At 43.4% G+C, this 27526-nt stretch overlaps 1 protein-coding gene across 10 annotated transcripts in view; it reads left to right on the forward strand.

Annotated features, from left to right (window-relative positions):
- LOC130369371 (uncharacterized) overlaps positions 1-27526 on the forward strand; it is a 367785-nt gene that overhangs the window by 182178 nt on the left and 158081 nt on the right. For all 10 annotated transcript variants that reach the window (XM_056574542.1, XM_056574545.1, XM_056574543.1 and 7 more), the window contains 2 exons: positions 21712-21873; positions 23758-23858. In XM_056574542.1, the coding sequence (XP_056430517.1) occupies positions 21712-21873; positions 23758-23858 (263 nt within the window). The remainder of the gene's footprint in view (positions 1-21711; positions 21874-23757; positions 23859-27526) is intronic.

The raw sequence follows: 27526 nt of genomic DNA on the forward strand, positions 1-27526 counted from the left end.
GCCATGAGATGTAGGTGCCACGTGCCAGCTTTCGTTGTGCCAGCCATCGTTTCCAATATGTGTTGTAAGAAATGAAGCAGTGGAATTACGTCATTCATCCCCTAATCCTGGTGATTTACTAATATTGTGGCTTCCTCATAGGGCCTGAGCAAACGGCAGGTGTCATGTATGAGCTACCACTGGTTCACATTGAAGTTACACAAGGGAGTACCCCTATCCGCTTGGATCATCAAGAAATCCATGATGGCTTTTCTCTGTTTGTACAGTTGGTCCAACATATGGGGGGGGTGGAATTCCAACGTATGGAAATGATACAAATTAGACTATGTTGGAGGATTCCGTTCTGACACTGCAGCTCAAAGAGGGTATGCTTTGTGGTGTACAAGTAGCTGAAGTGCATGCAAAGTTTGCTTCCCATTGTTAGGATGTCTTGCAAATGGGGGGAACACTTCAGGAACTGCTTTACAACCAGATTGAACACGTGTGCCATGCAGGGCGCATGGCTCAGCCTTCCCAGTTGCATCGCATGCAAGATGTCCTTCCCGTTGTCAGTCACCATGGTTCCCATTTTCAGTTTTCGTGGAGTAAGTCATGCTTCGATTTCTTTACGAATTACTATTACCGGTTCTTCCCTGTGTGAATCTGTTTGCCAAAGCAAATCATGTGAAGAACAGCGTGACACCGACACATGGTATGCTGAAGGGCCACTGAGACTTGTCTGGGCAGTGGAGGCTGAGACATGGGGGAGGATGAGGAGGCGGAGTCGCACACTGTCACAGGACCAACGGCCTGAGGGCATGACATGTCCAAGTTGGTGTTGTGGCTGTGCAGGGACCAGATTCACCCAGTGAGCCGTAAAGAACATGTATTGTCCCTGACCATAGTTACAGCTCCAGACGTCGGCACTGCCGTGCACTTTGGTACACACCAACAGGCTTAAGGACTGGCCCACCTTCTCTTCCACAAAATTGTGCAGGGCTGGTACTGCCTTCTTCGCAAAGAAATGATGGCTTTGCACTCTCCATCTCGGCTTGGCACAAGCCATCAGTTCTCTGAAAGGTGCAGAGTCCACCACTTGAAAAGGGAGGTACTGCAGCACCAGCAACTTGGACAGGAGCACATTCAGCTTCTGCGCCATTGGATGAGTGGGCGCATACTGTTGTCTCTCGGACATGGCTTCGCTGATGGATAGTTGGCGGAATGGCTGACTAAAAGTAGGAGGAGCAGGAGCCTCTGGAGCAAAAGAAGGAGGGTATGACTCACAGCTCCCTTCGGCTAAGGTGGTGGAGCCTTGGCTGGCTGAAAGAGGAAGCGGCGTGCCACTGTGTGATGCAGCAGGGTGGACCATTACATCGGAGCCACGGTTCTCCCAGGCCCTTTATGGTGGTGAAGCATATGTTGACGCAGGGCCATGGTGCCAACATTGGGACCCTGGCCACGCTTCACCTTCTGCCGACATATCATGCATGTGGCTATGTGAACCTCCTGATGCTTGATGACAAACTGCCAAACCGCCAAGTAGCTGATTTTCCCACCTACAGTCCGCACTAATTGACTGCTACTGCTGCCATCTCCAGGAACCCCTGTTCCACTCCCAATTGCGGTCAGCTTCATCATCATCAACCAGTGTCTGCATGTCACTGATGTCCTCCTCAGGTTCCTCAACAGTGTTTGCTTCAGGACCTTAAACCCTGGCAACACCGCCTCCCACGTCACTCTCCTCATCACTACTTGCCCGCCTAGTGGGGGAAGTGGCAGATGTCTTCTTGGCTGGGCAGTAGCTGCTGACTGTCCTCTATTAGATCGTCCTCACGTAATAGTGGAGCTGAACCCACAGCAGAATATACTTATTTAGGGGAAGGAACAGCATAGGACAAAGGCAATGGGAGGACAAGGACTGCTCCCGGTCCATGCCAACTAAGGGTTGTGTCTGAGGAACCCACAGACTGTTGACTGGGGGTATCAGATGTCACTTGTGATGAAGTGGATGACTGTGTTAACCAATTGATGACTGCAGATGGGTTGCTTGTCGAGACACAACCGCTAGCTGATACCGGGAGCTCAAGCCTCTCGCTGCGACTCCTGCTGTCACTCGCCCCTAGTCTGCTGTGACCTCTGCCTGATGAATTTAGGCCTCTGCCACTCCTCTGTGCATGTCCTGGCACTTCTCTGCCTGACATACTTAGTGCGTATATGAGGGGAGTACAATACGCTTCACTACGCTTAAAACAGCATTTGTCTAAAACAGCAGCAGGATACTGTCCTTTCACAGTATCTAGCCCCTTGACAGATTAACAGGTACAAAATAGTACACTACTTAGATGTAGGTATGTTGTATGCAGATATGAGGGCAGAAAAATGCGCTACAGTATGCCTAATAAACGTATTGGAGTAAAATACCAGCCGGTGATTACTTTTGGCTGTCCTTCCACAGTATGTAAGCCCTTGAGAGATTACCAGGTACAAAACCGTACGCTTAAAAAAAACATATTTTTGCACAACACCAGCAGTACACATCAGTGCTGCTGCACAAAAAGCTGTGTACTAAACACAAAATTGCACTCTGTCAAAGACTATTAGGAATGGACTGCTGGGTATTTTACCATCTACTGACTAGTATAACCAGCAGATGATTTTTTTGTGGAACAAAGAGACAGAATTGCGCTGAAAAATAATTCCTGCCTCCTCTAAGGTTTATGAAGTTGAGGCAGCTTTTTGAAATGTATGAGGCAACACACAGCTTTCTGCCCCTCTCTGTATTACAATGCTTAAGAAAGTGAATGGGAGCTTTATGACTGCAGTAAAAATCCTTTTCAGTGAAAAAAAACACTGCTCTCTGTCCACCAGAACGCTGAGGTGACTAGGAGGTGAAACACTGCTGAAATGAGCTTTTCTGTGTAACACACACAGCGATGTTTGTGCAGTCTATGCAGTGTAATGAATAATATGACGAGCCGCAAAATGGCTGCCGAATATATAGGGCTGTGACATCACGGGTGACTGGCTGCTGATAGGCTGCATCCTGCATGTGATTCAGGGTCATCCCGCCTACTTCCTTTCCTGCCTTTCCTTCCCAGCGTTCCTTCCCACATGTACTGACATGTGGTTCCGCCTTTTTAGAGGCCCTGGTGCCTGGACCGCAGTAAATGGAGTTTAATGAAGCGATTTGCGTGATAGAATCGCGGCACTATTCACATTCGTTACAAATCGAATATTTCCTTAAATTCATAACAAATTTGGGTTCGTCAGCTTCGATTCACTCATCTCTAGTAATCACCTTACCAGGGTTACATACTGTAGCAAACCTCCTCCTCATGTAATCTCCTTACTACTGTGGTGACACACTGTAAGAAACCCCCTTCTTATGTAATCACCTTATTACTGGGATGACACACTGCAACAAACCCCCTCCTCATGTAATTTCCTTACTACTAGGATGACACACTGTAACAACCCCCCTCCTCATGTAATTAACTTACTACTGGGGTGACACACTAGAACAAACCTCCTCTTCATGTAATTACCTTACTACTTGAGTCGCACACTGTAACAAACCCCCTCCTTATGTAATCCCCTTATTACTGGGATGACACACTGTAACAACCCCCTTCCTCATGTAGTCACCTAACTACTGAGGTGACACACTGTAACAAACCCCCTCTTCATGTAATTACCTTACTTCTGGAGTTACACAGTGCAATAAACCCTCTCCTTATGTAATCACCTTATTACAGGCATAACAAACTGTATCAAACCCCCTCCTCATGTAATCTCCTTACTATTGGGTGACACACGATAATTAACCTCCTCCTCATGCCATTATCTTAGTACTGGGGTGACACACTGTAACAAACCTCCTCATGTAATCTCCTAATGGGGTGACAAGCTATAATAAAACCCCCTCCTCATGTGATTTCCTTATTACTGGTGTTACACACTGTAACAAATCTCCTTCCATGTAATTACCTTAGAATTTGGGTGACACACTGTAACAAACCTCCTCCTCATGTAATCTCCTTACTACTGGAGTGACACACTGTAACAAACCCCCTCCTCATGTAATCTCCTTACTACTGCAGTGACATGCGATCTCCACTCCAGCTCAGCTCAGCACCGCCTCCTCCACAGCATCACACAGGTCCTTCATCCATCATTTCTTCTATCCTGCATGGCTCAGCTTCACCCCCAACATATCACTGGTCACATGATGGCGACATCATCACAGGTCCTATACCACCAGCATATAGAAAGCTGGCTGCGGAGAAGGCAGAGGAAGGGGGTAATGTGACAGTGCTGTACTCCTGACAGCCGATAGCCAGAGCGCAGTGCTGCCACCTGTTTTAGGGCTGCCCAAAAAAACTGTGGCTGCAGGTTGTGCCCTCACAAGGGTGCGTTGTAGGAAGCCGCCTTATTGGCCCATGGGCTGTGCCGGGCCTGATCTCCACACAGACCACCAGTTCAGAACATGCATGTGTAGACAGGTCAGTGTCTCCTGTAGGATTTTCTGAGAATTACAGGATAACATTGTCACCTATGAAATCCCTGACAGTTCTAGGATGCCTCCGCTCCTCACCAAGCTTCACCCTTCTTGTTCCTCTGTATGCATTAAAAAGTGCAAGTGAAAATAATATTTTAGCCCATCCTAGGAGAACAGGAGTATGACTATAAGAAAGACATGCCACTTTCTATTTGACTATCTTAGGCCATGTTCACACGCTGTAATAAGAATGGCTGCATTTTATTTATGGCTGCTTTTTCAGCCAGTTGTGGGAAAATGGTTATTTTATATTAATTTTTTTGCTTAAAATTTTTCAGATTTTTTTTTAAAGTATATGAACATGATCTTGCCATGGGTGACCTAAATAGCTTTTTTTGTGGTATTACATTTCTGGCAGTAATAGTGGCACTAAAAATGCTCATTTTTAAATTAGATATCACCTAATCTATATAATTGCTGCTTGTGTGCCAGTGCCAATAACAATTGAGTTCAGCATTGTCACGCTGGTTGGACACTTGCAGAAGGGCTGAAGGTCCGAGTACTGACTCTTCTTTGTACACTGGATAATTGCTGCTTGTGTAATACCCAACAAGGCACCAATCTTTGGTCTTAAATTGCAACTTTCCCACTGGGGTGGGAACGGGAGAGGGGGTTGACATTTTGGCACATATACAGTCCATTCTAGCACTTTTGACAACTTTCCTTTGAATAAAAAAATAGAAGCAATATTTAGCAATGTCTAAAGGTGTCCATCAGCCTTCTTAAACTAGTTGATCTCAAGGAAACCATTTAGCTATTTAAAATGGAATAACTATTTGCTATGTTCCCTCCAAGATATGGTTGTTACACAATGGTGAAAGCTACCCTCTCATGGCTGCCAAGGTTGCCAGTCTTCTAAAAGTCCTGGACAGTCCATACAAATATGCACCTTTTTTCCAGTGTTATACCTCCCATCCAATGGTTGAATGCCATAAATATCTGCCTTATAATAAGTTATATAAAATGTTCCTGCAGTCATAAAGCTTAACACTTGGTGTAAAATTAGTGTGGAAGACATTGGTGGCATATCCTAGTGAAATGTTTATGATGAGACCCAGGAGGTATGTAGCTTTTCTATAGTAACTTATAGGCTTCTTATTCCAACTGCTTAAAATAAACAAAGCAGTTCTGAGATCTATCAGCGAGGATTGGTTTGTAGGCATTTTACAAGAATGCTTTTCTTTCTCCCACATTTTATGACCCGTGCCATGCCCTTTAATGACCAGTCTGTGAATCTTGTCTTGCGGCTCCATTGTGCACACTTGTGCAGCAATTATTAGTGAATGTCACGAAGAACATTACATTCTTTTTTTTTTCTCCGCTTTCTTTTTCATCAGTGAAGAATTCTATAAAGTGATATATAGCACCAACAAGAAATGTGATCCTTTAAGTTGATGATGCACCCAGATGCACTTATTCTAATTCATAATATCTAAATGTGAAACATACTGTATATATAATGCAGAAGCAGCCCGATCCCTAAACTTCTTATTAATAGCAATGGGTAAATGTTCTCTCTGCACTAACATCAAGTATTAATAAACATGAATAATCTATAAGCATGTGCTCATAGGACCTGCAGTGGGGCCATGGAAAACTCATGCATTTGTATTTTTTTTACAACAGATTTCAATCTGTACTCCACTGACCTCGCAGTAGAAAAACATTTGGAACAGCATATGTCTCTCAAATCTATGTTTACCTTTTATAAATAAAAGTCAGTGGAGTATGGACTGCACAACAATACAAAACAGCAATGAGTTATAGAATCACTCCCGTGCACAAACAGCAGTATAAAAATTTATAAAAATAAACAAAACATTTGAAACTTAGAGTGTCCTATGTGGTCGGTTGCAATAAACTAAAAAATAATTTCAACTAATTCTAATGAAGATATCAATACATGTAGCCCTTCAGTACAAATATATATATATATATATATTTATATACACAGTCATGGTCATAACAAAACATTGCTCATTACACAGCATCTTTATTTATTGTTTATCTTTATTGTTGCTATCAATCTGAAAATATTTAGGAGGCCTTTTCCAAACAATTTGAAGTCCATTACAGTGAGAAACATAATGCACAAGTGAAAACATTGATGACAATCTTCCTGAGAGGGGACATACCAGCAAGTTTACCCCAAGGCCAGACCATGCAATGCTCAGAGAAATGGCAACAAACCTAAAAGCTACATTTTAGACTTTACAGGCCTGGAAGCAGAACATGGAAGCATGACTTAGGTTTTGCAAAGTGGCAACTGAACAAGCCACAAAACTTCAGGAACAATTGGGGAGATACAGTGGCCCCTCAACATACGATGATAATCTGTTCCAAATGAACCATCGTTTGTTGAAACCATCGTATGTTGAGGGATCCGTGCAATGTAAAAGAATAGGAAGTTGTACTCACCTGTCCCCACCGCTTCGGACCGTCACCACTCGTCACTGCTGCCCTGGATGTCGCCCTCCATCGCTGTCGCCACGTCCCCCCGCTCTAATGTCGCCGTCATCACGTCACTATGCACGCCGCTCCTATTGGATGATGGGATGGCGTGCGTGGCAACGTGATGACGACGATGGAGAGTGCCGGCGATGGAGGGGATCCCGAAGATGACGCTCCGGAGCCCCGAGGACAGGTAAGAGACCATCACCGGAGCACACGGGGCACCGTAAATGGCTATCCGGCAGCAGCTGAAGCAGTCAGCGCCCTCTGAGAGGCCATCGCATGTTGAAATTATCGTATGTCGGGGCCATCGTAGGTCAGGGGGTCACTGTATATCAAAACCTGTGCAGAGGAAAAGTTGACCAGTTGCCAAAAGCAACCAATCAGGCTTTTTGTTTAAATTAAGAGATCTGATTGGTTGCTATGGGCAACTGGTCAACTTTTTTTCTACAAAGGTTTTGATAAATCTCCTCACTTGTTCTTTAACCCCTTAAGGACACAGCCCATTATGACCTTAAGGACCAGAGTATTTTTTTGCACATCTGACCACTGTCACTTTAAGCCTTAATAACTCTGGAATGCTTTTCCTAATCATTCTGATGCAGAGATTTTTTTTTTCGTGACATATTCTACTTTAACATAGTGGTAAATTTTTGGTGATACTTGCATCATTTCTTGGTGAAAAATTCCAAAATTTAATGAAAAATTATGGAGGAAAATTGACATTCCAAATAAATTATACTGTATTTTGATTCACATATACAATATGTATACTCAGCAGCAATTTTCCAATTTTTTCAAAACATTTTCAAAATCTTAATTTTTCAGGGACCAGTTAAGTCTTGAATTGTATTTGAGGGCCTTCATATTAGAAATATCCCATAAATGACCCCATTATAAAAACTGCACCCCTTAAAGTATTCAAAGTGACATTCAAAAAGTTTGTTAACCCTTTAGGTGTAGCAGTAACAGTAAAGGTGGAAATTCAAAATCTACTTTTCAGTAAAGTCAGATGTGTAAATGAAACATTTTTTTTCACTAAAATGCAGTTTTTCCCCCAAATTTACCCTTTTTATGGTAATTGGTAATGAAAATTTGTAACCCCATATCTTTTGAGTATGGAAATATCCCTTGTGTGGACGTCAAGTGCACTGCGGGCACACAACAATGCTCAGAAGAGGAAGAGCCACATTAGGCTTTTGGAAAGCAAATTTTGCTGAAATGGTTTTTGGGGGGCATGTCGCATTTAGGAAGCCCTTATGGTGTCAGAACAGCAAAAAAAAACAAAAACACATGGTATACATACTGTACTGTAGCAGTACAGTAAGCCTTAACACCCCCACAGTTGTTTGATAAATGTTCATTAAAGTGTTATGTGAAAAGGAAAAATTAGATTTTTTACATAAAAATTCTGGGGTTACCCCAAATTTTTCATTTTCACAAGTGATAACAGGAGAAAATGTTCCCCACAATTTGTAAATACATTTCTTTGGAGTAAGAACATACCTCGTATTTGGATGTAAACTGCTCTGAGGGTGCACACCAGGTCTCAGAAGAGCAGGAGCACCATTTGGCTTTTGGAGAATTTTGCTGGAATCAAAGTCAGGGGCCTTGAGCGTTTACAGAGCTACCTTGGTGCCAGAACAGCAGGACCCCCCTCAAGTGCCATTATTTTGGAAACTACACCCCCTCAAGGAACATAACAAGGGGTACAGTGAGTATTTACACCTCACAGGTGTTTTGAACAGTGGGCAGTAAAATGACAAAATAGTATTTTTTTTTTCCACAAAAATGCCGGTGTTACCCCAAATTTTTCATTTGCACAAGGGGTAATACGAAATTTGTAACCCCATTGCTTCTGAGTATGGAAATACCAAATATGTGGATGTAGAATGCTGTGAGGGCACATAACAGGGCTCAAGAGTCATAGAGCTATGTTTACATTTGGGGCCTATGGCATTTCAGTAGCTGATGGTTACATACAGAGGAAAATAAAAGAAAGGAACACCCACATGTGACCCGATTACAGACAGTACACCCACTAGGGAAGGTGTATAGGGGGGACTGCACATTTGGAACAGACGGATGTTCACAAAATTTAGGGAATGGATGAAGTGTACTTTGGGGAAAATTACAATTTTACTACTGATATGCCAATTATGTACCCAGAATGATGACCCAGAGCATAGCCAAAAGTAAAAAATATGCCCACCCATTCTGGGAATGTGATGTGTGTGGCCATCCCTAACAAATGCTCACCCTGCTCAGGTGGAGAGAGAGCGCTGCACATTTTAGGCAACATAAAAAAGATCCCGATGCTAGTGACTCAGTGACCCATGACCCATTTTTGAAAAAATACCCGCAGAGGTCTTATCAGGTTTTTATTTATTTATTTATTTATTTTTTATGAAAGGGTTTTTTGAGCAATTTAGTGGTTTATGGAATAAAAATTTGGAATGTACTCTGGACTTGGTACATTGGGGTCAAATTATGGGAAATTAAAATGAAAAGGGAAAATGTAGTACTCCATGGAAGTGTGATACTCCCTGAAGCAATCCTTAATGCAGAAGCCCGGATGATCTGGGCAAGTGTCACATTGAGTGGTGGTGTCCTTCCGTATCCCCCGCCTGTGACACACTCTGCGTTTTTTCTGGGATTGTCCATTCTTTCCAGTGTTCGGGACCTCACCTGGAAAGTGCTGGCCTGGGACGATCCTGGCATCTGTATTTCCAGTTTCTTGGGAACTCCGTCCTGCTCTTTCCTGGTTGCCAAAGATCAGGGCCTTAAAGACTTCTTCTTGGGACTAGAGGAATGTCCCTGTGTTGCCAACATACTGGGACAGTACAAAAGAGTTGCACATGGCAACCTGTATCATGTAGACTGCAACTTTTTTGTACCATGCCTTGGTTTTCCACGTGGCCATGTATGGCTTGAGGACTTGATCAGAGAGATCAACTCCTCCATATACCGATTGTAGTACAGAATACAATCGGGCTTGAGGACCGGTGTTGTGGTACCCCGCACAGGGACCGGTGAGCTGTCGTTACCATGAATTGTGGTCAGCATAAGGACATCTATTACCTACAAGCCCAACGCGGCTAATAATTTAATCAATAACCTACAAAATTAGCCCAAAGATATAGTCAAAAATATAATTCTTTATTACATATACAAAAATAGGTAGAAAAACACCCATAAAATAACCCACCCTTAAAAAAAACCCCCAACACAAAGCTAAGCAGGATATCACCAGGATATATATAGTGATCAGTAATGCCAATTGAATTCTAGTAGTATTAAGTCTAGTCAGCACATGATTATAATGACTCAAATCAATACAATACCTAATTGTGACATGCTGACGGCTTCCCAGTGATGATCCTGCACCTCGACACGTGTTTCGGATGATTCCTTTCTCAAGAGGCGCTACAAGAGGTAGGAACTACCGGCTATTTATATGGTCGCCCTCCAATGGCGCATGTAGCGGAACCGGATGCCGGCCGACTTCCGGGTGGCGTCACCGACGGATGCGCGTCATAACTTGAAGCACATCCGCCCGTACTGACTGCCCTCCGAAAGACGGCATAGCGCCACGGATCCGCGCATGCGCTCCGAGCGTAACCATTCTCAGATATCCACTAGGGGAGCCGCATCGCATATCACAACAAGGGAAGGTACATAAGATTATAAATTATTTGTACTGTATTGAAAACATGATGATCACATATAAAACATCAAAAAGCTGGATTACCATACCATTCAATCCTAAATATGATCACCCTTTATAACATCATTATCTATCAAAACAATTATAAATTATTACAATACAAGTAGATACCCTCATTGTCCATCAAAGCAAGAAACATAAGGGCATACGGCCCATATCATTATCCATATTAATCATATAATCACTTAATACCTCTCATAATTATGTATCCTTATCTTTAGGGAGCCCCCTATATATGACAAGAATCCCACAGACTATACCTGATATCCCACATCCATATATTCTACCCAGCCCTTCATTTACACTTGTCATGAAAAAAATATATATAATGATTGAAAAAAATATATAATAATAATATTGTGTGAAATGTAATCCACCTCTATATATATGAAAGAAAACAGGGTTTTAGTTATACATGGATATGTGTGAAGTGAATGCACATGCACAAGCACACACACACACTCCCCTGTGTGTGTGTGCATGCATGTGCACACACCCACACACATGCCCATGCATGCACAACCAACACCACAATGCCAAAAAATAAAATGATATGTCATACATTTGTGCAATTGTATTATTCCCATAAGAGAGCAAAAACTCAATAAAACACCTAGTGATAATACCCTATTATGTGTACTAGTGATCATTGTATGTGTTAGTGAACATAATGTGAAAATATGAATAGCTTAAATTAATTATAGTGCAATATAATTGTGATTAATTAGTTCATTAGTTCGTGTAATGATGACGACAACCTACCCATCCCCCCCCCCCCCAACCCCCCCATATAAACCCATCCCCCCTATCCCATGCATCACACACACATGTCAATCAATCCCCCCCCCCCCCCCCCTTTCCCACACTCCAACAGTGCCAAACACACACACATGCACCCCTACACCCCGTGCTATGTGATAATACACTGTGTCCCAACACCTACACACCCATACCACATTCACAACACAGCCTACACATACGCCACTGGCCACATGCAACTGGGCACAAATATACAATATACATTAGACCCAATTGGTCCTCTGGATAAAGGGATTCCTATCCATTATTGTTATCGATCAGTCCCATGTTTTGAGAGTCCAATTTCTTTACTGTCGGATAAGCGTATGGGTCCACATATTTCAATTATTATCCCTCCATGTGGGTGAAGAGATGATTCTTGCAATGGTGCCAATCGACTCACTCCTCCTTAGGTCATGTACGTCATCTCATCATAAAGAGCACAGTAGTACCTCAATAAAAGAAACAATCATTAAAAACAAGTCCCAAATTATAGGAAGGGAGAGAAACTCACATATTCATTTAGCCCTTTAGGGGCCATGGTATCCAATGTCACAATCCATTTAGTCTCCTTACGTAGGAGGGCCCTTGTGGCATCGCCTCCTCTATTCCCCATATAAATCCTATCAATGCCCTTGACCTTCAATAATCTCCAATTGGATTGGTGCATGATCTTAAAGTGTCTAGCTAGAGGTTTCCCACGTGATCCACCCTCATCTATCCAATCATCGCGTGCAGAATTTTTGATGTCCCTGATGTGCTCCATCACGCGCGCTCTCAATTCCCGTGTGGTCATGCCTACATAGATTTTATTACATGGGCAGCGCGCGTGATAGACCACACCAGAGACACCACAATTAATGGTGTGGACAATCTTGTATTCCCTCGTCCTATCAGAATTGGCAAAATTCTGGGTCCTTTCTATAACAGAACAGGCTCCACATCTACCACAAGGATAGTTGCCCCAGGGCGGTCCCCTTGATCCAAACAAATATTGACCTGACCTGGGAGGGACATAATGGCTGGTCACCAATAAGTCCCTCAAGTTGGGTGCTCTCCTGGGTGTCATAAGAGGCCTATCCGGTAGTAGATGTCTTAACTTGGCATCACTGTGTAGGACGTGCCAATGGCGCGTCAAAATCCTCCGCATCCCTGACCATTGTTTGTTAAATTGGGATATAAATCTCATATGTCCAACTCCCTCATCCTCCTTCTTCTCTTTCTTGTTCATAAGTGTTTTCCTCGGTATTTGTTTAACTTGTAACCACTCCTGCACTACCTTATCACGTGGGTATCCCCTGCTAGAAAATCGATTAACCATATCGTCCGCTTGTCTACCAAACAAGGTATCATTAGAGCATATACGTTTAGCCCGTATAAGTTGCCCCCGGGGTATTCCCCCAATAACATGGGGAGGGTGAAATGAACTAGCCAATAGATAGGAGTTGACGGATGTCTCTTTCCTATGAATGTCAGTCGATATTGACCCATCCATTTCAACTATTAACTTGATATCCAAAAAGTCCATATTGGACCTACTCCACTTACTGGTCAACCTGACATTCATGGAATTGTCCTGTAAATAAACTAAAAATCTTTCCAAGTCACCTGTCGGTCCCTGCCATACAAAGATGATGTCATCAATATAACGACGCCACATGATGACGGACTGTGCGCATGCATGCTCACCATCCTGGATCATTGCTCTCTCCCTGTATCCCATAAATAAATTTGCATATGGGGGCGCACAAGGCGCCCCCATAGCGGTCCCACTGATCTGTAAATAAAATTTGTCACAAAAAATGAAAAAATTATGTCTCAAAACAAATTCCAACAATTCTAACAGCAAATCAATAAGTTGTGATGAAAGATTACTGGTACTAAGAAAGAATTTGCATGCGCGCAGTCCGTCATCATGTGCGATGGAGGTATATAGTGACTCCACATCGCTTGTCACAATTACCATATCCTCCTCCAATCTAATCTCCTCAAAACATTTAAGGACATCAGTGGAGTCGCGTAAGTATGATGGCAGGGACTCGACAAGTGGCTTCAAATAAAAATCCAAAAACTGACATACCACCTCCGTCAAACTCCCTATCCCAGATATTATGGGACGTCCCGGGGGGCAAGTTAAACTCTTATGGACTTTAGGCAGGAGATATAGGGTTGATACCTTCGGATGAGTCACAACCAAGCCATCCCGGACCTTTCTTGGTATAATACCTTCATCCACAGCCCTGTCCAAAATTCTACATAATTTGCCCTGAAATACTGTCATAGGGTTGCTGGATAATTGGCGATACACTCTAACATCATTTAACTGGCGTCTGGCCTCCTTCTCATACATGTCACACGGCCAAACCACCACGTTGCCACCTTTGTCCGCAGGTTTATAGATAACATCTTTAATACTCCTCAGTTGTTTAAGTGCTCTACGTTCATTACCAGTGAGGTTATCCCAACGTTGGCCCTGTAGCATCTTAAGGTCCTCAGAGACCAACTTGACAAATACTTCAACCTGCGGACAAAGCGCAAAGGGTGGAAAGGTCGTGGACTTTTTCTGTATGCCCCCTGGTATTGGGTCATTACTCTCACCTTGGGCCTCACTCCATAAATCTTCCAACATGGCCAGAACCTGTGAGTCATCCGGGATCAAGGACGTCATCTCTCCGCTACCATGGTACCTACGTAGCATAATTTTCCTAGCAAAGAGATGAAGGTCCTTGATCGCCTCAAAGTAGTCAAAGTCAACGCTCGGGGAAAAGGTAAGTCCTTTTGATAACACCTTCACCTGTTCGTCTGTCAGTGCATGTCTTGATAAATTTATTACCTTTAACGCCTCCGTCTGTTCCTTTGATGCTGAGGAACCACTTGGCGTTGTCTCTCTCTCAGATTCCGTGTTGTAGCTGGCATATCCCTTGTACCTTCCTCCTCGCCCTCGCTGGGCATGCGTTTGTCTAAAAAACGCTCGCCCCCATTGCTCCGAACAGACGAGAAGGAGGAAGATCTGGATAGTGACCGCCCATTTCCTGGCCTTTGCCATTTGTATATGGTATTATTGGAGTAGTCGGCTTGATCTCTTTTAAATTTACTGATCTTGGAAGCCTGTATCTCACTCTCCCACTTTTTAAATTCTGTATTCAAATCAGCTTCAAAGATAGCTAGGCGCTCAGCGGTCAACTCCTTACTCAAGACCTCCTTGAACTTATCAATTTCAACTTCCAATTGTTCCAGGGTTTTCTTATCAATGCCAATTAATAGCTCCAAGAAAGTCCTTGAACACACTCGACAGGACTCTTCCCACCTGGATCTCACATTCAAATCCTCTACTGGAAATGAGGGAAAGATTTGCACCCGTAACCCTCTGGGTATGATATTTTTTTGTAGGTAATTCTCTAGGGTCGCCTTATTCCACCACACCTTCATACGTTTTTTCAACAAGAATTTTAGTTGGGTCTGAGTCTCTCTCACCTTCGTATCCACATCTTGAATTTGGGTACTACCTTCATCAAATAAATATATCAACTGTGAAGCCCAGGTCTGTAATAATTGAAATATGTGGACCCATACGCTTATCCGACAGTAAAGAAATTGGACTCTCAAAACATGGGACTGATCGATAACAATAATGGATAGGAATCCCTTTATCCAGAGGACCAATTGGGTCTAATGTATATTGTATATTTGTGCCCAGTTGCATGTGGCCAGTGGCGTATGTGTAGGCTGTGTTGTGAATGTGGTATGGGTGTGTAGGTGTTGGGACACAGTGTATTATCACATAGCACGGGGTGTAGGGGTGCATGTGTGTGTGTTTGGCACTGTTGGAGTGTGGGAAAGGGGGGGGGGGGGGGGGGGGATTGATTGACATGTGTGTGTGATGCATGGGATAGGGGGGATGGGTTTATATGGGGGGGTTGGGGGGGGGGGGGGGGATGGGTAGGTTGTCGTCATCATTACACGAACTAATGAACTAATTAATCACAATTATATTGCACTATAATTAATTTAAGCTATTCATATTTTCACATTATGTTCACTAACACATACAATGATCACTAGTACACATAATAGGGTATTATCACTAGGTGTTTTATTGAGTTTTTGCTCTCTTATGGGAATAATACAATTGCACAAATGTATGACATATCATTTTATTTTTTGGCATTGTGGTGTTGGTTGTGCATGCATGGGCATGTGTGTGGGTGTGTGCACATGCATGCACACACACACAGGGGAGTGTGTGTGTGTGCTTGTGCATGTGCATTCACTTCACACATATCCATGTATAACTAAAACCCTGTTTTCTTTCATATATATAGAGGTGGATTACATTTCACACAATATTATTATTATATATTTTTTTCAATCATTATATATATTTTTTTCATGACAAGTGTAAATGAAGGGCTGGGTAGAATATATGGATGTGGGATATCAGGTATAGTCTGTGGGATTCTTGTCATATATAGGGGGCTCCCTAAAGATAAGGATACATAATTATAAGAGGTATTAAGTGATTATATGATTAATATGGATAATGATATGGGCCGTATGCCCTTATGTTTCTTGCTTTGATGGACAATGAGGGTATCTACTTGTATTGTAATAATTTATAATTGTTTTGATAGATAATGATGTTATAAAGGGTGATCATATTTAGGATTGAATGGTATGGTAATCCAGCTTTTTGATGTTTTATATGTGATCATCATGTTTTCAATACAGTACAAATAATTTATAATCTTATGTACCTTCCCTTGTTGTGATATGCGATGCGGCTCCCCTAGTGGATATCTGAGAATGGTTACGCTCGGAGCGCATGCGCGGATCCGTGGCGCTATGCCGTCTTTCGGAGGGCAGTCAGTACGGGCGGATGTGCTTCAAGTTATGACGCGCATCCGTCGGTGACGCCACCCGGAAGTCGGCCGGCATCCGGTTCCGCTACATGCGCCATTGGAGGGCGACCATATAAATAGCCGGTAGTTCCTACCTCTTGTAGCGCCTCTTGAGAAAGGAATCATCCGAAACACGTGTCGAGGTGCAGGATCATCACTGGGAAGCCGTCAGCATGTCACAATTAGGTATTGTATTGATTTGAGTCATTATAATCATGTGCTGACTAGACTTAATACTACTAGAATTCAATTGGCATTACTGATCACTATATATATCCTGGTGATATCCTGCTTAGCTTTGTGTTGGGGGGTTTTTTTTAAGGGTGGGTTATTTTATGGGTGTTTTTCTACCTATTTTTGTATATGTAATAAAGAATTATATTTTTGACTATATCTTTGGGCTAATTTTGTAGGTTATTTAGCATAAGGACATCCCTCTTATCCTTATACCTGACCAGCAACAGGTTTTCATGGGTAAGGGCACAGGACTCACCCTTGGGCATAGGTGTCTGAATAAAATTTAGAGGGAGGCCTCTCTTGTTTTTCTGCACGGTCCCACAAGCGGATGTGAATTTGGTGGCAAGGGATGTGAACAGAGGGATACTGGTATAAAAGTTGTCCACGAACACGTGGTAACCCTTATCCAGCAGTGGGTACACAAGGTCCCACACGAGTTTCCTGCTAACCACCAGAGTAGGGGGACATTCTGGGGGTTCAATACGGGAATCCCGTCCCTCATTTACTCTAAACTTGCAAGTAGATCATGAGGTACTCTCGCAAAGTTTGTAGAGTTTCACGCCCACTTCGTGGAAATGTACTGGCGGAAGATGAGTCTCCCCTTAAAACTGATAAGAGACTCCTCTACAGAGAGCTCCCTTAAGGGTACATCGGCCTCCCAAAATTTGGCCCTAAAGTGATCTATGACCGGCCTTACTTTGTAAAGCCGGTCATTGGTGAGATCACCTTGGGTGGGACATGTTGCATTATCAGTGTAATGCAGGTATTTCCGTATGGCCTCTACCCGTCCTTGTGTCATGGCCATACTGTAGTGTGGGGTCTGGTAGAGGATGCCTGACACTGGGTTTTTTGACTAGGCCCATATACAGCACAATGCCACAAAATGTCTTCATTTCGGCTGCATCGAAAGCGTGCCAACCACTGGGCCTAGCCAAAAACTAATCTGGGTGTTGGGCATCTGTTGGGAAGTCATCACTGAAATAATAACTAAAAAAAAATGTCTATTTCAGTGTATCTGACTGTCAATCTGGATTCCTGAGTCGCCAACAAACTCAGTACGCCCTGTGTCCTGGACGGGTTAACCAGATGAGACCAATGCAAACAGCAAGGTTAGATGGAAACTAAACACATTGGGAGAGATTTATCAAAACCTGTCCGGAGGAAAAGTTGCTGAGTTGCCTATAGCAACCAATTAGATTGCTTCTTTTTGAAAAGAGGGAAAGGGGAGAAGGCGCTCTCATGTGCAGGAATCCAAGCAATCCCACAGGGAGGGGGAAAGAGGAATACAGCCTCTTACCAAAATTGGTTGTGTAATATACACAACAATGTAAAGCGCATATCAAACAAGTTCCATTTGCAGCCGTCCTGTCGGAATCGATATATAGCAAAGAGGACTTCATAAAAAGTCAGGATCTCCCGGCGATGATCGGAACAAGAGGAGCAGGACAACAGAGCCTTCAGGTGAGTATCTTTATTGTTCCAGCATGCAACGCGTTTCGCTGCGCATGCACAGCTTCATCAAGATTGCTTCATCAGGATCGCCAGCAGTCAGACACTTATCCCCTATCCTCTGGATAGGGAATAAGCAGTTAGGTACTGGAGTTCCCCTTTTAAGAGAGCTGTTCATAAATGAATCCCCACAAACTTCAAGGAACTAAGGGAATGTTGTAAAGAAGAGTGGGCCAAAGTTTTTCCAGAGCAATGTGAGAGACTATTAATAAAGTCATGCAAAAAAAAACAAAAAACATTTCACCGCATTATTGCTGCTAAAGTTGGTTCTAGAAGCTAATTGATTTATGACGTGTACTTAACATTTTACACATGGCTTTTCCATTTTTGCTTCTTTTTACTTAAATAAATAATGACACAATGAAATCTGTTCTGTTGTTGGGCATCTGAAGATGTATTTTTTCTCATGCTAATGCTTTGTTTAAAAAAATATATTACTTTCAATGTCATGTAGAGGAGGTGCTGATAAAACTGTGTCACCAATTCAACTTAAACAAATGACTTAATAATATTTGCTAAACAAATTACATATAATAGATCTTTTTATCTATAAGTCAGGGAATAAATAAAGCCCTTTGGACATTTTTAATATCCCCTTCCATTCACTGGACTGTCCATGATGTCTATTGTTTGATATCTTTATTATCATAGTCAAATGAATAAGCATGTCCTCAGGATTGATAGAGCTGGCTTCATAAAGAATGATACTTTTATATAATTCTTTTTACTGATGTGTGCACTAACATCCAGTAACTGTGGTGACAAAAGCCTTTGACATTTGTAGCATAACAACATAATATTGTTAGAAATAGGTAGTAGTCATACAATCGTTACATTGCAGAAAACCAAACATGAAGCTATAAAAATAAAGAAAAGATACTGTAGAAATCTAGACTCTGATGTATAGTATACAATGTAAGGCATTTCATTTTCTCAAAATCTGTCATGTAACATAATGGCCCTGGATGCTCTCCTTGTGTTAGGTGATGGTTTTAAGCAAATGAAAATAAATGTCTGTGGTTTCTTTGTAATTTCTTGTAATAAATGTATTAGTGCATGGCTAATTCAAAGAACCCCCTCAAGACTACCTCATTCAGATGGGACCCTAGACTTTAAAAGACTCACCTTGGCCTAAAAAAAATGTATAGGAAGAAGTCAAAATGCAAAAGAACCAGTGCACTCTAGGGGTATTTTGCAGTTAACCAGTAGGTGACCATTTAAATGTATCATTATTGGTCACACATCACCTGTTCACACAGCACGATGTGCAGCCAAAAATTATCATTTTATTGGCCATACAAAAGATGTGATCAGCCAATGAATGCCCACTTTTTTGTGCGCTGGTGTATTGCTGGCCCTTTTTCACAGGCCGATTATCGAGAACAAACATTCCTACGAATGTGAAAAAGACATTAAAGTGGTACTACCGTGCTGACAACTTATCCCCTATCTAAAGGATAAGGGATAAGTTGCCTGATCGCGCAGGGTCCCACCACTGGGGACCCCCGCGATCTCGCACGCAGCACCCCGCTCTCATCAGGCCCCGGAGTGAACATCTGCTCCGGGTCTGATGACGGGGCCAGTGATCGTGACGTCACAGCTCTGCCCCCGTGTGACGTCACGCTCCGCCCCTCAATGCAAGTCTATGGCAGGGGGCGAGACAGCTGTCTCGCCCCCTGCCATAGACTTACATTGAGGGGCGGAGCATGACGTCACATGGGGGCGGAGCCGTGACATCACGATACTCTGCCCCGTGATCGCAATGTTCGCTCCGGGGCCTGATGAGAGTGGGGTGCTGCGTGCAAGATCGTGGGTGTCCCCAGCGCTGGGTCCCCACACGATCAAGCAACTTATCCCCTATCCTTTAGATAGGGGATACGTTGTCAGCACGGTAGTACCCCTTTAATACTTAAAAACGTGTAAAAGGGCCTAAACGCTTTCTTGTTTGCAGAGATTACTTCTTTGCCGTAATCTCATTATTATTGCAGGAAGCTTTACAATGAAAGATAACACACTTCTATTATAAAGGTGGAGGCAGATAACACAGGCTCCACCACTGACAATAGGTGATAGGGGACAGCTCAGTTGCTCATTGCTCCTCTTTCCCTTCCATAGTGACTTTTGGACATCACAGTTCTCTTTAACTGCTGTTTATATCTCAGAATAGCAACTCAGTCAAAATTTCTACTACCACAATTATGTAAAGAAAATAGAATGAAGTGTTTCATGAATGCAATACGGATATATAGACATTGCCAAAAACAAATCAAAACCACTGTTGCCCTACAGATGTCACCGGAGCATTTCTTAATAGGTTTATCTATATAAAGTAAAGAGAATGCATTTAGATGTGTACGTATTACTTTATACTTTAGCTTTTAGTTGGCATATGATGAATATTTTATATTATAATTTCTATTCTTCTTATGGTTCTGCGATCCTGTGGTGATCCATGTTTGGCCCAGTCAAAACATTAGAGGCTCGGGTGTTGAAGCTATAATGCAGACAATAAAGCACCCTCATTATGTCCTGCTGAAGGTGCCTTACATCATATAGTGCTTGCCTTTTATTGGCTGCTAACTACAATACATACATACATATATATATATATATATATATATATATATATATCTACAACAGAAGAATGCAGCAGCACACTGCCAGCACAAGGATATAGGTGAAACATGAATATGCAGTTAAAACATGGAGAGCTATACAGCTATGTTGTAATAGATGCAAATGTGAAACTATGAAATAGTGAGGCACTTAGCTCGCAAATTTGTCTCCGCCGGCGGTCAAATAGCTTGGACCGTCCCACCGCGATAAGGTGGCCTCATTGGGACGGACCCTACACTGTGAATATGCCTCTGTGTGAACAATTCAGTAAGCATGGCAGGGTCTGTAACATCCAAGACACCTTATATGCACACCTGATAGAGGTGGGTGGGGTGCAAGGCCAACATGGAGGAAGCCACTCCCCCGTATGTGCAATACAGACAAAGAATAAGTCAGCCAGCACTTTAGTTGATATCAAACTATTATATGGACCTGGCCTACAGGTGCACGCTACTAGGCTAAATATACAGCAACAGAAGAATGCAGCAGCACACTGCCAGCACAAGGATATAGGTGAAACATGAATATGCAGTTAAAACATGGAGAGCTATACAGCTATGGTGTAATAGATGCAAATGTGAAACTATGAAATAGTGAGGCACTTAGCTCGCAAATTTGTCTCCGCCGGCGGTCAAATAGCTTGGACCGTCCCACCGCGATAAGGTGGCCTCATTGGGACGGACCCTACACTGTGAATATGCCTCTGTCACTATACACTATAGTAGAGTTAAAATGTGGAATTTTTTAAATATTATTATTAACAATACAATAATAATACAAAGGAATGTGTATCAATAACAACAACAAAAAATAATAATCTTGTATACCTAGCATTCTGGCTTATAAGGGATTGACAGTTTAATAAATGTTTTATCAGGGAATGGCATACATAAATAATTTCTTATGTATTTTAATGTGCTTTAATGTATTGTTTTCAGGAGCATGCAAACATACTGCATCTCTTACATCTGGGTTTTCCAATCCAGAAGGGTCACTTGCAGAAGTACGACTTTCCCTCTTAGATCACTTGGGTTGCGGAGAGGAAAATAACTCCATAGAAGATGGCAAAAGTAATGAATTCATGGCTTTTCCTGAGCAAGGTATCGTGACTTCCCATTTTCATGTCTTGATGTATAGTGCTTAGAGACTAGGACAGCAAACAAAAGATGAAATATGTAACTGCAAGATGTTCTATCAATGTAACTTATGATTTATGAGAAGTCTATAACAAGCTGGAAAACAACCCACTGCAGTAACCAAGAATATGCCCTGCCCTAGATGTAATACAGTCATAGACACAATGATACATTATGGTAATTATTCCGAGTGCCTTCATTGAACATTTAATGTGTTTGTACCAGAATTAATGAAGCCTGAATTTAGTTGAAATGTCATAAAGTTGAAGAGTGTACATACTGATCTGTCCAATATCCGCCAAACATTGGCCCGATAATGTTTCTTAAAGGGAACCTGTCCTTACTTTCATGCTGCCTGAACCACAAGTCATCAGTGTGGTCCCCAGTAGTTTCTTCCTGCCCCACCAGCCTTCGGGTACGGTCCCACTTACCGCTTACGCAGTGTTTTTCCCACTGCGCATTAATCTGCTGCAGCGGGAAACACGTTGCGTAACCCCTGATCACCATACACACATGGCTTTTTGGCGACCGCCCAATGTGTACATTGAGTTTCTCATTGGACACATAGGGCTGCCGCTGGAAAGCCCTGTGTGTATGGTGATCGGAGGTTACGCAGCATATTACCCGCTGCAGCAGCAAATTTTGTGCAACATGAAATATACGCTGTATAAGAGGTAAGTGGCACTGTACTCTAAATTGATAGATCTCTCCCTATACCAAAGCAGGGACAGATCTATTAGTTGAAGGGGTACTCCGCCCCTAGACATCTTATCCCCTATCCAAAGGACCCCCACAATCTCCCTGCTGCACCCAGCCTTCATTTAGGGCGTTGGGTGCAGCATTGGAGGCTCGTGACGTCACAGTCACACCCTGCTCGTGAAGTCACAGCCACGCCCCTCAATGCAAATCTATACACTCCCATACACTTGCATTAAGGGGGCGTGACTGTGACGTCACAAGCCTCCGCCTCACCAGCCATCATTCCCCCCTTGCACCAGGTGTCTGGTGTGCTGCAGCTGAGATCGTGGGGGTCCCCGTGATCAGACATTTTAAGATGTCTAGGGGCGGAGTGTCCCTTTAATTGATAGAGCTCTCCCTATACCCAAGCAGGGTCAGATCTGTTAGTTAAGGCTGGAAGGTTGAGGAGTGGGGTTAAAGCTGCTGAGGACCATGGGATGACTCGGGCAGCATGAACATAATGACAGGTTCCCTTTACACTCAAGCATCATGTTTCTGAAAGCCTATTTAATTTCCATATTTATATATAACATCCACAAAATTTTTGTAGAGCTTATGCTTTATACAATCTTTCTATCCTGAATTACTTTATTTTATATAGCCCAAAGATTTGTCAATTCTTATGTCTCAACAGACAGACACCATGAGCTTATATAGCGCAATACTTTCTGCTGCACTACATTTTGGGGGGACATTAGCTTATCCTATCAGATTTCTGCTTCAAGTAAAAAATATCTCCATGAAAATGGCAGCCAACTGAGCATGGTATGGCAGCACACACAGGCTGCATGAATAGGGAAACTTATATGCTGCAGCAAAGGCTCCTTGAAAAACAAATCTGTCAAGTGTTTGAGGCCTTGGCTGGATAATGACCCAGAAATTCACATAAGTTTTTTTTTTTTTTTGCACCAATTGTTTATACATTGGAACAACACCTCCGTATTTATTATAAAGACATTATTTACTGGCGGAAATCCACATATTGATATTGATTGTATTATATAAGCTCTTTGGAAGATTAATGCAAATCCTCTTTTATATCATTTTATGTAATCTCTTTGTAGTATCACTAAGGTAATGCACTAAACCCGTCCTCATCTTCCTTATCAGGTCACCAGCTTTCCCCTGCAGCTGGATGTCTAAATGTACCCAATACACAGGATACTTATTTAAATAAAGGAGAAGATAATCTACACAACGATCTTAATGGGGTTAGTACATCATGAGCAAGCAACGTTTTTGCCTTTTTTTTTAAGATCTGAAATGTCTGATGAAATATTGTTGATTTATAGTATGGCATTTTAGCATTTTTGACATTTGGCTATATGTTTGTGCTAAACAAGTTCATGGCCCTTCAGACAGAGGCCAAAGTGACCACAAAAATAAAGGATGGAATAGCATAATAAAATATGCTATTTATCCCAACCTAACCCTGTACAAAAACTGTAGGCCTTAAAGGGGAACTCCGCCTCTAGACATCTTGTCCCCTATCCAACGGATAGGGGATAAGATGTCTGATCGCAGGGGTTCCGACACTGGGGACCCCCATGATCTCTCTGCTGCACCCGGTGTTCGTATATAGCGTCAGGTGCAGCGACAGAGTTTCATGACATCATGGCCACGCCCTGCTCGTGACATCACAACCACGCCCCCTCAATGCAAGTCTATGGGAGGGGGCGTGACACCGCCACGCCCCCTCCCATAGACTTGCATTGAGGGGGCATGGCTGTGATGTCACAAGCTGTGCGCGGCCATTACATCACGAGCCTCCTCCTTGCATCGTCAGTCATCCGGCGTGAAGTTCGCTCCGTGCATCAGATGTCTGGGGTGCCGCAGCTGAGATTGTGGGGGTCCCTTCTATAGGGGATAAGATGTCTAGGGGCGGACTACCTCTTTAACAGATACTGTAGGTGCGTATTGGTGAAGGATGCCACTGTATGGCATCTGATACTGGAGAAGCTCCGGTGATGTCACATTGACGGTGATTTTTTTTTATCATCCTCACGGGCGAGCAGCATCCTATTACCATTGCCCTTTTATTAGTAGCTGGACTGTCAGAGATTGCTTTAACTATCCAGTTCTCTTTATAAGCTGCGCTTGTCACAGGGGCCAGAGAATAATTATTAAAAAGTAAATCTAGAGGTCTCTCTGCAGGGATGGGGGATGAATAACTAATGTTAGCAGATGGCTTCAGGTCAGCGGGGACAGATGAGTGAATTTTCATTAAGTGTCAGTTTATTGGATTATGTGATGTAATTATCTATAAAGGTGCTTTACTATCAGTTATGCGCTTATTGGCCTGTTCATCATTTTCATGATTTGTAGTCGTGGCTCGAAGAGCCGTAAGTGAATGACCTAGGGAAGAAAACATATTTGATTGTACTTACCGACCCGAACCTTGAACCATCAGGGGACCTAGGATAAAATCGTGACAACAGAAAAATAGCGGTTGAGGTGTGCCCAAATACTGCGACCGTGGGCACGCCTATATAGAGGGCATGCCCTGATATGAGATTAGATATTTGTGATTTGTAAGACCTTTTGGAAAGAAAGGGCAGGCAGGGTGGGTGACGCCAACGATACATACACCCCTACCTGTGGGAGAGGGGTGGTTTTATACCCCACACCATTCCCACAAATGCAGCCAGTTAGGCTTTCAACTTGTAGTCGTGGCTCGAAGAGCCGTAAGTGAATGACCTAGGGAAGAAAACATATTTGATTGTACTTACCGACCCGAACCTTGAACCATCAGGGGACCTAGGATAAAATCGTGACAACAGAAAAATAGCAGTTGAGGTTTGCCCAAATACTGCGACCGTGGGCACGCCTATATAGAGGGCAAAATAGTCAAAAGTAGGGTGCAACTCAATTTTATTTAGAGTCACAAAGCCAATATTTTAAATACATTAGCCATTTCTGTAGATGGGTCAGGCACGTAGCGATCGAAGCAGCTGGAATTCCAACGGCCTAGCTTCTTGATGATGTGAGCCGGAACGTTGTGTTTAGAGGCTGCTAAGGCTGACCCAATCCTGAATGAATGCCCTGTAATGCCTGAGGGATCTAGACCCAACATCGTGACTAGTGACCTTACGTGCCTTATGAATTGTGATGTGGATAAAGCCTGACCACCAACTGGGAGAAGGGGACTGCCCGCCGCTTGCTCTGCAAGCATGGAGAGTAGGGCTGAGAGAGAAGAGACCGGACACCATTGATGTGACGCAGGGAAGTAACGAATAGACGCTCCCCATCTACAGGTTTTGGTGGCAAGTAGCGTGAGAGTGAAACCTGGGCCGTCGGGTGACAACTGGCCCAGGGTCAGGCCTGGTGATCTGTGACCGAGACGCGTGAATTCCCCTGGTCTGAGAAAGCCGTAGAAAGCGAGGTGGTTGGCGGCTTTGATGATCGTGCTGAGCTGGAAACCGAAAGGGTGAGTGTCCAGAAGAGAAGACATAGCCCGAAAAAGGTCCCCAGTGACAGGTGCGCGAGAAAGGGACCTGGGATGTGACAGATGTGACAATCCTCTGAGAGCTGCCTTGATGGGATGAGCAGAAAGCAGTGAAGGTGCGTTAGGATGCGACAAAGACCTGTGGTGCTGAAGAGCCGTTAAGTGCAGCTTGATAGTGTTGTGAGACAGATGTAGAGAGGAATGGCAAAAACCGACAAAAGCTAGGGAGGAGTGCATGGAAATTGTGACAGGGAGACCTAAGTTGTGCATGAAAGAGGTGAAGGATGCCAGAGCTGCATCGTAGGCCCGAATTGTGCTGGGTGCTAGTGAATTTCTAATTAAGGTGTTGGCTATGGATATGTAAGTGCCTAATCCATCATTAGCTGCTGGAGCGGGGGGACCGTGACTCCGGCTCGATCTGCTTCTGGTTGTACCTGGAAGAACACATTTAGTTTAGCCCGTGAAAGTGCATCGGCTGCTAGATTCAACCTACCCTCAATGTATTCAATGGAAAAGTGAAAGTTGTGTTGGAGAGACAATGAGATGAACCTTCTAACAAAACGCATAATCTGAGGAGATTTGGAGCCCCCTTTGTTAGACCAAGAATGCCCCCAGACCGTGGCGGCCGCTACAATGGGGTATGTCTCAAATAAGGCCGAGGTTTCCCTGAAATTGGGGATGCTGAGAATTTCTGGGGGCCAAGGCCCCGCCAGCCAGTGGTTGCCATGTATGGCCTCGAAACCGAAAGCTGAGGCATCGGACACAACTGTGGGGGACAATTCTGTAACTGAGGGTGTGAAGAAAGAGACCACGTTCCAGTTTTGTAGGAAGTGATCCCACATAAGTAGGTCGGCCATAGCCTCATTCCCAGGTCCAAGAGTCTGGGAATGAAGGCTCTCCCCGAGGTATGATCCTCATGGCGAAAGCCATCATGCCCAGGAGGCTCTGTAGCTCGACCCTGGACACCGTGCGGCATCTGGATAGCCTATGTATTAGTTCTCAAATTCTAGTCAGTTTGTCCTGAGGCAGACTAGCCTGCATGTTTATGGTGTCCAGGATGATGCCCAGGAAAACAAGCTGTCTGGTTGGGCCCTCAGTCTTGTGAGGTGCGATGGGGACCCCAATGTCTTTGAATAGAGACAGAAATGAGGAAAGGTTGTTGGGTGGGTGTTTAGGATGTTCAAGCAGTAGGAAATCATCCAAGTAATGTATTGTGTTTTGGCAGTTGGCAGTGTTCTGCAGTGCCCAGTGTAAGGCTGAGGCTAACTGATCAAAGAGCCATGGGCTACGTTTGGCCCCGAAAGTCAGTTTGACGGCAAAATAATATTTATCTTGCCATTTGACCCCGTGCCACTGCCAGAGGTCTGGCCTGATGGGGAGTAATTTAAAAGCATCAGTTATGTCAGCTTTTGACAGCCAAGTGTCCCTCCCTAG

Source organism: Hyla sarda, chromosome 4, assembly GCF_029499605.1.
Source record: "Hyla sarda isolate aHylSar1 chromosome 4, aHylSar1.hap1, whole genome shotgun sequence".
NCBI classification, from domain to species: Eukaryota; Metazoa; Chordata; class Amphibia; order Anura; family Hylidae; genus Hyla; species Hyla sarda.